Source organism: Hemicordylus capensis, chromosome 1 (genome assembly GCF_027244095.1).
Source record: "Hemicordylus capensis ecotype Gifberg chromosome 1, rHemCap1.1.pri, whole genome shotgun sequence".
In the NCBI taxonomy this organism is placed as follows: Eukaryota; Metazoa; Chordata; class Lepidosauria; order Squamata; family Cordylidae; genus Hemicordylus; species Hemicordylus capensis.
In genome coordinates this window covers 251597742-251612055 of record NC_069657.1, presented here as the reverse complement: position 1 = coordinate 251612055, position 14314 = coordinate 251597742, and the positions used below count along the sequence as shown (strand labels likewise).

Below are 14314 nucleotides of genomic sequence, written 5' to 3'. Positions count from 1 at the left end.
GGCCCTATCCACCCCCAGCACAGGACCTCCAGTGACTGTAGCTGGGGTCTATCTTATGTTTCTTTTTAGAATGTGAGCCCTTTGGGGACAGGGTTCCATCTTATTTGTTTGTTATTTCTCTGTGTAAACCGCCCTGAGCCATTTTTGGAAGGGCGGTATAGAAATCGAATTATTTTTTTAAATTATTATTATTATTATTATATTGATATCTGCCTTTTAAGGTTTCCTTTATTTGGATTGTGTATTTGATCAAATACACAGTCCAAAAGCATATGAGATTTAAAATGTACAAATAGGAAACTGCCATATATTGAGTCAGACCATTGGTCTATCTAGCTCAGTATTGTCTTCACAGACTGGCAGCGGCTTCTCCAAGGTTGCAGTCAGGAATCTCTCTCAGATGGTTTTAGCTTTCTATTTGTCATTCCAAATATATTGCTCCTCTCGTTCTTAGATACCCTGGCAATTTGGATGAATTTTATATAAACTATCTTGGAGAAGCCAGGGAGGGAACTTGAAACCTTCTGCTCTTCCCAGAGCGGCTTCATCCCCTGAGGGGAATATCTTGTAGTGCTCACACATCCAGTCTCCCATTCATATGCAACCAGGGCAGACCCTGCTTAGCTATGGGGCAAGTCATGCTTGCTACCACAAGGCCAGCTCTCCTCTCCAAATATTAAGCTCAGTTCAATTTATTGTGATCTTTGAGTTCATTTTTCACTGAGCAAATTGTGAATGTTTGACAGGATCCAGACTAAGTTAGTCATGACTACATCTCACTGGCTGACACCCAGAGCAAGGAACTGCATTCAGAATGAGCATTGCTGTGCTGGTGCAAGAGGATGCAGTAAAAATGGGGATTTGCACAAGAGCACTATTGTGCAAAAGTTCCCATTAAGACAAATGAGGCATGCCACAGTTGTGCAGTGCTAGTCTGGAATGCAAGCTCTTGATGGAGCCAAACCATATACATAAAGAAATGTATATATGCACCGTGTATAATAATCTGTTCACACACACACCACACAGGATAATTCTGCATAAACGATATGCCAAAATTTTGTTTACCAAAATTACAATCCAGTGAATCTGATAACATATATAATTAACCAAATATATAAATGTTTTAACACAAGTATCAATTGAACTTCCTGTGATAAACTTACATACAATAATGAAACACACAAAATATTGAAGGAATTGTGAGAGAGATTATTTCTATTCCATAAGTCCCAAATGATATTGCTTGAAGGTCAAATGTTTCAGAAGTTCCTTTGTGTATATGGATTACTGTATCCTGATGGAATAAATATGAAGGCAATCCTTATGGTTCCCACAAAGTCCTGATAGGTCTTTGCTCTCGCAGATTCTTGCTCAAAATGATACTCCAGATTGTTACTCTACAGGTATTCTAGGTAACTTTTAACCTGTTTCTTCCTGCTTAGGCAGGAGTTCAGGAGAAATCTACAATGAACCAAATCACAATAATGCATATATCATTTTAGCATAAAAATACCTTCAACAAATTGCTGTATTTACTCAAAAAGTTAACTTGTTTGTTTGCTACTTACATTTATCTCTTCAAAAATGCCTCTGCACTTGCCAGTGGTTTCAGCTTAGAACTCCTACCAGATATAGGGTTGTTCTAACTTCAGATGATACTGATGCTGCTTAATATACCATATGTCATCTGCCAGATGTTTTCACTCCCATTAATAACCAGGAATGTAATCCTTATCCAACCATGTGTCTAAATGACCAATTATACTTACAGTCCACGTGTGTGTGGAAAACACCGACACAGAAGTTCAAAAGATGCACTAGACTTATTTTTCTTTAACGTCTTAAATTGATTTGGAACCAAAATACCAAAGGCTATGAAAGCTTACCAAAAATGCATAACATTCCAATTCTCCAATGGAGGAGATAATACTTATGTCCCAAAAGGATATCTATTTATTCTCTGTCAATGTTATTCTCTGTCAGTATTTATTCTGTCAATGGTCTGTGTATCCTCTAATTTCCTTATTAGCTCTTGATGGAGTACATCATTTCCCAAAGCAATCAGTCAATCTTTATTACTGTCCTAGAACAGCATAAAACAATACAAAAGGGTATATGGCATAATCATAAATAAGCAATAGCAATCTATAAACTGAAGCACATAAAACACTGTAGACTTATAAAATATACAGGCTATAAGGCTGCGGCATTGTTAAAATCTGACCAGGTATAGAACTATATTAAAACTTATTATAAGAGAGAGTATTAAAATGATACAATATTATAAATTAATACTATATTTATATTCTTAATTATAAAATTGTGTAAAATAAAATAATTTGTATAAAATTATATACAAATTATACAAATGATACTATCTATATAAAATAGATATAAAGTGTTACTATATTAAACATTATAATAAAAGCTGACTACAGATTACTGTGTTAAAAAGAGAAAAACACAAGCATGGACTTAAAATTTGGTTTAATGTACTACTGGCATAAACTATAAAAGCTTTAAAAAAACCCTGAAGACTGAATGGTCAGAAGGTTCATGTGGTGCTGTAGTAGGGCTGCGAGAAGCTACCTCTCTGGGCAGAGCCTGGTGGCTGTTAGGGTCCAAAAAATCCTGCACGCTGCCGCACAGAACTTGGCAGTATTATACGGGATGGCAGGATCTGCATCTGAAAGCAACAACCTGGTGTTAAAGTGGCTCGGACGACCAGGGTTCTTGAGAAGTAGCGGCAGGATGAAATTGGCATGACTATCTCTATAGAAGGGGCAGTAGAGAAGGATGTGTGCTGTGTTTTTGACCTGCCTGGTGTCACAAGGGCATAGTTTCTCTGTGATTGGGATCTTTCTAAACCTGCCTTCTAATACAGTGGAGGGGAGTGCATGACATCGGGCAAGGGAGAAGGCACTTATGGTTTGGGGGTCTTCCAATTGGGCTGAATAGGCGGTGGGGGAGACAAGGAATCTTTCCAAAATAAGGAAGTTTGGGACCCCGGCTAAGTCAGTTTGGTGCTCTGTGTCTGCTATCCTCTGTTTGATTGCTGTTTTTGCCTGGTCATCACCCATAGCTACTAGAAGTGGAGGCGGTGGGGGGGAGGAGAGACAACATTTTAGTCCAAATGAACTGCTTCTAGGAGGATTGAATTTATCCTGCAGTGTCGGGGGGCCAGACCCTGAGGATTGAAGGATAGTTTAAGCCAGTAGATGAGGATGGCCATCCATCATCATCTTCCCAGGTATAGTTTGTTGCTCTGGGTATTGGCCATAGAAATGAATGAGACTTAGCCATGATGACTAACTTGTCTCCTTTATGTCAGTGGTGCTTAGACAGTACAAACCTCATCTGGAGGTCCCCCCTTGTTTAATTTTGTTGGGACTGGGGGAGTTTAAGTGGAAGTGAAAGCTAGCTACTGTTCACCTGAGTCATACAAATGACATAATACCTAAGCACTTTTGTGAATTCTATAAAATAATCTACTGTAACTGTTGTACAGTGCCTAGCTTTTCTGAGGCACTGTATAAATAATAAATACAGATGAACCTCAGTATTTTCAGGGGTTCCGTTCTCCGCAATTACTGCAGATAAGGAAGGTTCATGGAGGCCCAAAAATTGTGGGGGAAATGGCCCAAAAACTTTAAAACGGGCAAAATAAAGTGCTCTAACATGCTGCACAGGCCTCCTGCTGTTTAGCCATGCCCCCTAAAATCCTCATTGCTGCATTGTTCGATGATTTTTCACAGAAAAGGGGGTGTTTGTCCCAAATGAGCCACAAAATGGCAGCCGGAAAGGAGATAATATCCGGCTGTCTCTAAACAGCAGACACATGAAATTAACCCAATTTTGGCCGGTTATTTTTTGCGTATGCCGAGTTCGGGTGTCAACCGTGGATATGCGAAACCGCAGATGTTGAGTCAACATATAGTGAGGTCTGCCTGTATTATTGACTTGGTTCCAAAGTCCATTCACAGAAGGGCTGTTTCTAATGTATAGGAAGAGCATTGTGTAAGAAAAGCTATTCCAGATCCAATAAATTCTTCCACTTAGGCAGTCTCTTTTCAAGACCTTTGAAGGGCCCAATAGAGTTTCAGTGAGCCTATATCTGCCTTGCTCACCATGTTTCTCATATTGTAATGCAACTCCGATATACTGTGGTATTGCTCAGTGAGAAGTCTTCTGCTAGTACTCACACAAGAGTTCACAGAACAGGACTAAGATACTGTATTTACCTGAATCCAAGACTAGGTTGTTGTTGTTGTTTATTTACGATCTTAGATCAAATACAAGACTAGGTTTTTTCCAAGATTTTTGATGTTAGAAATCGGGGGTCATCTTAAATTCAGAGTCCTCTTCTTTGGGGGTAAATAAGGGTAAAACCTGTAATTAACCTCTCTTTTTAAAGGGGCTCAGCTTCAATTCAGAGTCTTGTATTTAGGTAAATATGGTACTTTCTCCTTCTGCAGTGTTCATGGTTCTTTGGATCCAAGCCATTATTTTTAATATTACTACTTTGACATGCAGAGCACAATGACAATAATAAATCTAAGATTTTAACATTTTAAAATACCTTCACTTGCTTTGGGTATTGTTTGCATTCTCCACCATGTTTATTCATAAATTAAAGTGAAATCTGTTCTGAGGCAAAATAAATGTTGTAAAATTGATGAACATGATTTTTTTAACTATCCGGGGTGTATGCTGAGATTATGCCATATTTAAAATAGAAATATTTTTGCTAAAATATGTCTTTTGCAAGGAATCCAGCATAATCTGCATTTTTAACACATATTTTACCCTAGGCAACACTAAATGTGATTCGAAGAGTTGTCCTCGTGGTTCTAGACAAGACTGTGAAGAGCAAGGAGCTGGGGGCTACTTCTGCACAGAAAAATTCTGCAAAGGACAGTACCATAGACACAGAAGTGGCTTATCTGACTCATGAGGGCATGTTCATAAGTGATGCCTTCAATGAAGGAGACCTTCCATTTTCAGCAGGTGACTCTGTCTCTCAGAGAAACCTTTCCCCAGACAGTGAGCCCAGCAGCAGTGACTCTGTATCTGAGCCTGAATGTACCACTGATTCTTCATCAAGCAAGGAACAGACTTCATCCAGTACTACACCTGGTGGAATTGAGATGATGTATGTAGTAAAGATCCTTAATCCTGGCCCTGGTCCAAACAATTGAAGTGGGTCCCCGTATTTTAAACTTTAGCTGCAACTAATTTAACAAAATCAGTGCAAATTCACTGCTTGCAAATCTGAAGATTTGAAGGAAAATATTCACAAAAACTCTCAAAATTTGAACTCCAAAATATGCATTAGGTGCACATTCTGGGCGCTGGGGTGGGGTGGGGAGTGGGTGGAAACAAACCTCACTTTCTTTACATGAATTGCCCTACCAAACATTAGCTTCATAACATTAGCCATTAGCTTGGTTTCTCCTTTGAATGTGACAATGTAAATTGAACAGATACTCCCCACAATATAGTAGGAAATTGTCACTCCCTCCCAATTTTTTTTTGTTTCAGTTTTAATATGAAATTTTCTCAAATGAGTATTTGTGCAGTGTGTGTGTTTCAGATCAGATTCTCACCTAAACTATAATTTTGAATGAGCCAGGACAGGCTTTAGGCTCGCATACTCCCCATTTGATCTCATCCTCCACGTGTGAGCGAAAGAGAGTAAAAGCTTCTGCTTTCACATTTGAATAAACCAATTTTCTGTAACACATACATATATGGGGAACCTGGGGTGTAGCTACAATTGAATTAGAGGGGATAAATGTCCTTGTGCCTCTGAGGGAGGGGGTCCCCACCGGTTGAGTTAAAGCATGCTTTTTGCTCTCCCTCTCACACCTCTTTGAAGAAGGCAGGGAGGTAGAGGCCCATCTTTATTTTATGTCCCAGGGCCCACTCTGACCTTACTATGCTCCTTGGGGAACTGTGGCTTATTATAACTAGTTGGTTAAAACAAACCAGAATTAAGCACAACACATAGCAGTGCTCTGCTTTGTGTACAAGTTAACAAGTTTTTGTGATGTGATGTATAAATATGTTTATGTATTTCTAAATCATTATAAGCTCTGTGTTAAAGACTTCTATCAGCAGTAATTTGCTATCATATGCTTTGTAGTGTTTAGTTAACAGATTATTTGGCACAACAATCAAAGATTCACTTATCTTCCATATCTGAAAGTAATTTATGTCAAATCACGGTATGTAGAATTGTGAGTGAATTCTCTCAACCACTTTTTACCCATTTTAAACTGAGAAAGTTGGGATATAAATTATGTAAATAAACAAACAATTATTCCAGAATATCAGTAGGGACACTTTATAAATAATTCTTCCAGGACACCAGTAGGACACTGGATTTTTTTAGTTTATATGTAATATGTAAACAAACTCTTATTGGATTGTTTTCAGGATTGGTGAGGACATGAAGCTGTCTGAACTGGAACTCGGTAGATTGGCAAATAAAATCCAGGATCTACTTTACAGTGCCTCTGATATTTGCCATGATCGTTCTGTCAAGTTCCTCATGGCTAGAGCAAAAGTAAGTTCCCTGCACATGTCTGCATCCCAGAAGAAACCACAAGCCATTTTCTTTTCTTGCAATTACCAGTGATCAGTCTTGGAGAACTACTGTGTACCAAGTTGAATAGAAGCTCTGTGTTTGCCTAAAAGCAGTGGTTCCTTTGAGAGCACTAACAGATAGTTCAGAGTCAGACGTAATACTAACTCATTGTTTGGCTTCATATGCTCAAGCCTTAGGGCTCATGTGTTATGTTGCATCCCACCCCCATGTGTTACGTTGCATAAGGCGATTCCCTCCCTCCATGCCCTGTTTTTGATCCTCTTTTGAAAGATCATAGAACCATAGTTTGGCAGTTCAAATGAAACTCAAACTATGGTTTGCCTCAGATCAAGAAAGGAGGGAGGAAGTTGGTGTATGCAAGGCAAGGTGGAAGAAGGGAACATGTGACCCTGAGGGGCCAGTCAGACTTATTCAGATAACTGTTATTCAGTATTACCATCTGAACCATTTCTAAGTCACCTCAAGATAGATGTCAGGTTCAGCAATACAGGCTTGATTGTAACCCTCCTCAGATGTTATCTCCCTGCATTCAAACGGGGAGATGGCAAGTAGAAGCATGCCAGCTGGCTATGCCCCGTCATCAACTCATTCCCTGATCATGCCCACTAAACTCCCCCACATTCAGCACCTGTCTGGCAAATGTGAACACTTCTCTCTGCAGCTTAGAACCCTGACTGCCCCCACCTTCAGTGTTTGCATTGCAGACAAGAGAAGAAGAATACAGGTATACCCGGAGACATGTCCTCAGGGAGCATGTCAGCATGGAAGCTTTGGCTAGCTGGAAGGCTCCCCCATCCCACTCTCATTCACTGAACATGAGGAGATAACTTCTGAAGAGGGTTTGTATGAACTCTGAAATGTACCTACTGTAGATAAGATGAGTTTTACATTTGGAATAGAATCCAAATGAATTCATGCAATAGCTCTGTGCAGGTGTTCTAACTATATGTGAGTGAAGTCCTAACCATGTTAAGTATCATATTTGCACACAAGCTTACATGCTTAGACCTGAATTATATGCTGAATTTTATGACGTACAGATTGATACGATTGAAACCCATGTGTAAAGGCCTCCATGAATGCATGATATCCAGTGTGTGTACATTGTTTGTGCCAAGGGAATATTCTGGCCAGTACAACTGCAGATTACATAGTCCTAATGAAGAAGGTTGAATTATCCAGACAATTTTTATATCTATAGAGTTTGTGGTATTGCTGTGGAACACAGCATCCTGCTAGAATTCCAGGTCCTGTTCTAGCATTTGCCTCCACCCCATACATTATAATGTTGCCTATACGTCTTGAAAAAAACCCTCATTCATCCTAATAACAGAAACACTCTAGAGCCCAGGACTCAACAGTACACCTCTCTTCTTTCACTCTCTCTCTCTCTCTTTCTTTCTTTCATTAACATATTTGTATACCATCCAAAATGCAAGTCTCTGGGCAGTTTACTAATCAGTTGGAAAGCGGGGGATGAGACTCCTCTGCACTGTAGATCAATGCCCTCTTGGTTACCTTTTGAGATGGGTCAGGCTCAGTACGGATAAAGATTATTTTTTAAAAAAATGTAGGGATAAGTGTTTTTAGTACATTTCAGGTGAAATAGAAAATGTAAATAGAGTAGTGGACCTGGCTGGATTAGAATCCACACTTAGCCAATAGCTGACTGACAGTAGGCTTGGGCAAGTTACCACTCTCAGCCCAACTTAACTCAGAGGGTTATTAGGTAGATAAAATTAGGTATCCTCCTTGTACAGGACCTTGAACTATAGGAAAGGCAAGATACTAATTGGATGGATAAATAAATTAAAAAGAGGTTCTCTCTCTAGTTAAAAAGCTTGCTCCTAGAACATGTGAATTGGACTTTCCTTACTGTATGGTTCTTTGTAGGGATGTGCGATTCGAATCCCTTTGTATGGATGAATTTATTTGGGTCGATTTGGGGGTTCAACCTCAAATAGACTCACACTCAAAATAGAGGGCCCGATTGGGGGTCAAGGAGACTCACCCCTGATTTGACCCTAATCGATTCAAGAGATTTTAGCACCATTTTTCTGGGGAGAGCTGTTCTACCAATTGGGGTTGGCAGGTAGACCAGCCTTCCACTCCAGACTTAGCATGTTAGTCTGCCTTGGAGGACTGGTCTATCTGGGTAGACCAGACCTCCTAGGAGGGCTGGCATGCTAAGTCCAGAGCAGAGGGCTGGTCTACTTGCTGACCCCAATTGGTAGACCAAATCTCCCTGGAAAAATGACGCCATTTTGAGGCCCGTTTTTCCTCTTCTCCTTGGAAAAATAGGTCTCAAAATGGTGCTCGAATCACTCAAATAAATCCAAGTGATTCAAGGTTGATCTGTCGAGGCATTGGCCAAGCCAGCTGTTTTCAGTGAATCATTTTGAGTTTTTCCAATTTGGTTCAAGCTTTTATCATACTCTAATTCTAAAGAGCCAAAGAACTAGGGGTGTGCATTAATCAATTTCTGTTTGATTAAAGTTGAAATCATTATAATACAGTTTCATCACTTTTTCCTTTGCCTTTAGGATGGATTCCTGGAGAAACTGAATTCTACAGAGTTTGTTGCCCTTTCACGACTGATGGAAACCTTCATCCTAGACACGGAACAGATCTGTGGTAGGAAGAGTATGTCATTGCGTGGTGCACTTCAGAGTCAAGCAAACAGATTTGTAAACCGATTCCATGAGGAAAGAAAGACCAAACTCAGGTATCTGTTTCCTTATATATGTTATAATGTCTTAGAGTTCACTATAACTTTTTAATACCCACACCCCTTGTTTTGTACATTGTAAATTATTTTAAGAGTGCTCCCTTTAAAGGCACTCTTATGGTGGAGAGAAAGTTAATCATAACTAAGCCCATTTAAATTAATGGGACTTACGTTAGTCATGTCTTATTCCAATAGTGCTTTGTTTGGATCCTGCCCGTTCTTGTCTATTTCAATAAAGCTTTGCCAGTGCAATTCTCATGAGAATCTGCCTCCCACAGATTCTCTTTGAATCAAGTGAATTTTTGTGTGATTTCAAAACCCTAGTAGTAAATCTTAAATTAGTTAGTACAGGCATAAGAGATTTGGAAATGGTGTTTTAATTATTTTTGTAACTTCCTTCCTTTTATCTTTATAAATAGCCTTCTTCTAGATAATGAGCGCTGGAAGCAAGCCGATGTTCCGGCAGAATTTCAGGATCTTGTTGATTCTATATCAAATGGCAAAATTGCTTTGCCAGAAAAAAAACCAGGAGGTAAGTATCTAGTCTCAATATCTCTAGTTATTCTAATGTTTCCAGAGGAAGGAGACCAGGGATGACCCTTTGAACAATTTGCACAACAATTTGCATTAAAAGTGCTCATATTGGTGCCAACCTCCAGCAAAGGAGAGCCCAGCACTGCACAAGGCAGACTATTCAACTGTTGAACTTACCATTAGGAAATTCTTCCTAATGCCTAACCTAAATCTCCTTCCTTGTAATTTCAGGCCTTTGATTCTAGTCTTAACCGTCAGGAGCAACAGAGAACAAGTTTGCTCATTCTTCTATGTGACAGCCCTTCAGATATTTGAAGACTGCTATCATATTCTCACCCTTAGTTGGAGGAGTTTCAGGCTAAATTTTACCTAGCTCTTTTAGTTGTTCCTCATAGGATTTCATTTTCAGTTCTCTCCACATCTTTCTTGCCCTCTTCTATACCAATTCCATTTTGTCAATGTCCTTAAAATGCAGGGCCCAATATTCCAAGTGATGCACATAACAGAATGGAACAATTGCTTCTCATGATCTGGATGCTATCTCTCTTTTTATGCACTCTAAAGAGTGCATTAGCTTTTTTAGAAGCTGCATCACACTGCTGGCTCTTGTTCAACTTGTGCACTAGGACACCCAAATCCCTTTCATATGTACTGCTTCCAGGTCAGGTCTCCCTCAGTCTGTATTTGTGAATTTGATTTTTTTCTTGCCCAAATGCAGGACTTTACCCTGGTCTCTGCGTAATTTTATCTCATTAGTTCTTGCCCAATATTTAAGTCTGTCTAGATTCAGTCTTCTAAAGTATTAGCTATTTCTCCCCCCAGCTTTCTGTCATTTGAAAATGTGACAAGATCTATTCCCTCCTCCAAGTCATTTATGAAAATGTTGCCCTGGGCCCAGGTCAGAGCCATGTGGCAGTCTACTTGATACTTCCCTCTAGGACAGGTCTGCACAGTTTTGGCCCTCCAGCTGTTTTTGGACTATAGCTTCCATCATCCCCAGCCACAGTGGCCAGTAGTCAGGCATTATGGGTACTGGTGGTGGTCCAACATGTGCAGGAGGGCCAGAGTTATGCAGCCCTTCTCTAGAATGATGTGGAGCCATTCTTGAGTACTTGTTGGGTACAGTTGTTCAACCAGCTGTGAATCCACCTAACAATAGCATTATTTAGCTCACAATCATTATCTTTAAAGTCCGGTACAGTTTGGACCCTGAGTGTTTTGAGGAATCCCTACTTTCATGTGTGTTTTGTGGAAAATGCACTTTGGCTTAGCCTTTAGAGAGTTAATTTGTTGTTTACAGTACTGTATGATTGTTGTCTGCATGAGTCAGAGAAATGACAAGTAAATACCTACAGTGAAAGCAAAGATACATTTTTTGAGCTTTCAGTTATTAGGGGAAATGAAGTAATAGTTTATGGAAAGCATTTGTTTGGGGTTAATACACATATGCAAATTTGATGCCTTGAAAGTGGGTGGATTTGGATTGGACAGGGAAGTAAAAATGAATATCATTAGGCTAAAAGCTGCCTGGGTTAAACCAAAGAGAAAACAAAATTTTAGGCAAGTCAGAAGCTGAATCAAGGAACCTATCTTCCAGTCTGCAGGGAGTCTATGTGAGGGTATCTTGAGGTGAATATAGAAGATGAGAGGGTTGAGAGGGCAGCTCAGAAGCCACCACCTAGGAAAATGAGAATCACCAAAGTGGCAGTTGGGCAGGAGAGCCAGAGACTGGCTGAAAGAAGGTGACCAAGAAAAGCTGTGTTATTCCTGACCAAGACCAGAAAGAACAGTGAGAGGAAGGGCATGGAAGGAGAGGGGACTACAGGAACGGTCCTGAAGTCCACCCAGTGAGATCTTTGGGAGAGCCTCTACTCTTCCTTCGTTTCCTGAAGCTTCACTGATGTGCATGCAGAACAGGGTTTTCACGCTCTGGAATTCATTCCCACAGGCAGGGGTGGCCCTTTAATGAGGCATAGTGAAGCAGTCAAAACTCAGGCAGCAAGATGGCCCCATTGTTGTCATCGAAGCAGCTCTTTAGGACCCAAGAGCTTTGGTAGTGCCTCTCCTCACACTCCTTGCAAAATGTGCAAGAAGCACGAGGAGAAGAGGCTGCTGGCAACCTTTCCTGTTCCCTGTGTAGTTTCAAAGCTTGCAAGGGCTGGTTTTCAAAGAGGCCTAGCCCAGCTCCCTCCCAGGGATATGGGGCAAGGCAGTGTTTTGCACCTCAGGTGCCACAGTATCTTAGGCCACTCCTGCCCACAGGAGATTCTGATGGCTCCTTCTGTCTTTGCCTTCCAGTGTGTTTTTAAAGACCCATGTATTCTGTCAAGCCTATGGTATATGATTGCTGGGAGAATTTGGGCTTCATAGGATTTGCATGGAAGGTGGCCTTGATGATGCTTTTGACTGTTTGTTGTGTTGTGTTACATTTTTTGTATTGCTTTGTATTTTCACCTACATTGTTAGCTACCTTAGGGCCTGTTGGCAAAAGGCCAATTTTAAAAATCTGGTTTGCTCTCATTCTGACCAGTCACTTCACTTTTTTAAACTTTTTAAAAGTCTATAAATCTGGCAAGTCTTAGTGCCATCCTCAGGCTGCACACATCCTGGAGCTGTTCTCTACCTGATCTGCAGAGAGAAATGTCTGAAGAGATGTAAATGAAGTACTTCACTGGCTAGAAAGCAAAAGGAAGTTATGTTTAATGCAGAAGATCCTACCAGAAGGGCTACATTTTCATAAATATCCAGATCATCCACATAGTTAAGACCAGAATGTCAGAGCCAGTCAGCAAGCTTGTGGACTTCACACTTCACTTAGAGTTGCTCCTCATGTGGACGTGCTGTCACCAGAAACACAAAACGCCCATTGTCATAATGGGTATATGTGGAGTGCAGGGCCTGGGTATCGCAAAGTCATCTGCAGCTGCACTGTGTCAAGTGCCACACTTGCCTTTTGCCCATAAGAAAAACAAAGCACAGTGGTGCACATCAGGACACTACTGAGGTGGGGGGAAATCTCACTGGATGTCTGATACAAGGGGCAGATCTAGTTTCCTCTCAACTTGCAGTTCATTCACCTTTTCTCATGCAACAAAGAGAATTCTGAGAACAAAATCTTATCCTCTCTGCATCCACCCCCTATCGCACATTCAGTTTCTTGGTGTGACAGGATCTACAAAATTAGCTTATATGTAGATGAGTGGCATCAGATTTCTTGCATGGTGGCCACTTAGAATTCTAATGTGATTGCTCCAGCCACTTGGAAAACTGGTTGTTTGTAGCCTCCAGGCATATGGTAATTCATTCAACCACCCTCACCCATTTCTCTCTCTCTAACTTTTCCTTAGCTTTTCAAATTTTTGTGGAGGTATAGTAACCATGCCCCTGAGGATACAATGCAAACAGTGGTTATTCCACACACTATATGTAGCCTTCAGGAGTGGTGAAAAAAAGGCAACTGTCAATCATCAAGAGAGGGCTGAGAATAAAGTATATGTCCTTTAAACCTATGCATGTGATCAAGGAATGTTGACTCTAGGGGGTATAGACTGAATGGTGTGATTGCTCAGAAGCAGATAGAAAGTGGGAAATTGAAAATGGGGTGATTTTCACCTCAGTTCTCCTCTCTCTGCTTTTATTTTTTAGACATTATTTAGGTTGTCTTTAGTTTTGTTTATCTCTTCTTTTTGTTCAATTATCTAGCACCTGAGGAAAGAAAACCAACTGACTTCCTTCTTGTTGATGGGCAAAAATATGCTGTAGTTGGGTAAGTTTTTTGCCATGATAAGTTATCTGGTTTGTGTTTTGAATTGGCATTTTGAATATTAAAAGGTTTACTGGTTTTGTAAAAATAAAGATGATCCCAAAGCAAGTCTCCTGCATCTGATTAACTTTTTAAAGAAAACACCTCATCAAATGTTAATCATTTTTAAATTATTTTTTTTGATCTGTTGTTCTGCCCAGGCTGACACTAAAATTCTGTCCTTTGACCCACTGGTGTGTGATAACTGTTGGCCAGTTTCTAAGCTTTTTTTCACTTGGTGGACGATGTATGCTGGGAACTGGGCAGTGGGAGTGCTTCGCTATTGAGTCTGCTGGACCTCTCAGCAGACTTCAGTACCCTCCGTCATGGTATTATACCCTTGCAGGAATGGGACTGATATAGTGGCTCTGGTTCTTCCTGTAGGGACATTTCCAGAATGTGGTGCTGAGTCACGTATGCTCAGTACTTGTTTTTGGTCTATGATATCCACAGGGTTAAATTCATGCTTTACATAAAACTGCTGGGAGAAGTCATCCGGCAGTTGGGTGTGGGGTGTAATCAGTATAACTGTGCCATCCCCAGCTGAAGAAACATGTAATGTTTTTAATTGGTGTTTATTATCAGTGGCCCACATGATGGACAGCTATCCACTGCTGTAAGGGAGCTCTGTTTCTCT

At 40.4% G+C, this 14314-nt stretch overlaps 1 protein-coding gene across 7 annotated transcripts in view; it reads left to right on the top strand.

Moving 5' to 3' along the window:
* VPS54 (VPS54 subunit of GARP complex) overlaps positions 1 to 14314 on the top strand; it is a 100099-nt gene that overhangs the window by 68361 nt on the left and 17424 nt on the right. For all 7 annotated transcript variants that reach the window (XM_053284375.1, XM_053284377.1, XM_053284378.1 and 4 more), the window contains 5 exons: positions 4815 to 5155; positions 6442 to 6571; positions 9157 to 9338; positions 9761 to 9873; positions 13578 to 13641. In XM_053284375.1, the coding sequence (XP_053140350.1) occupies positions 4815 to 5155; positions 6442 to 6571; positions 9157 to 9338; positions 9761 to 9873; positions 13578 to 13641 (830 nt within the window). The remainder of the gene's footprint in view (positions 1 to 4814; positions 5156 to 6441; positions 6572 to 9156; positions 9339 to 9760; positions 9874 to 13577; positions 13642 to 14314) is intronic.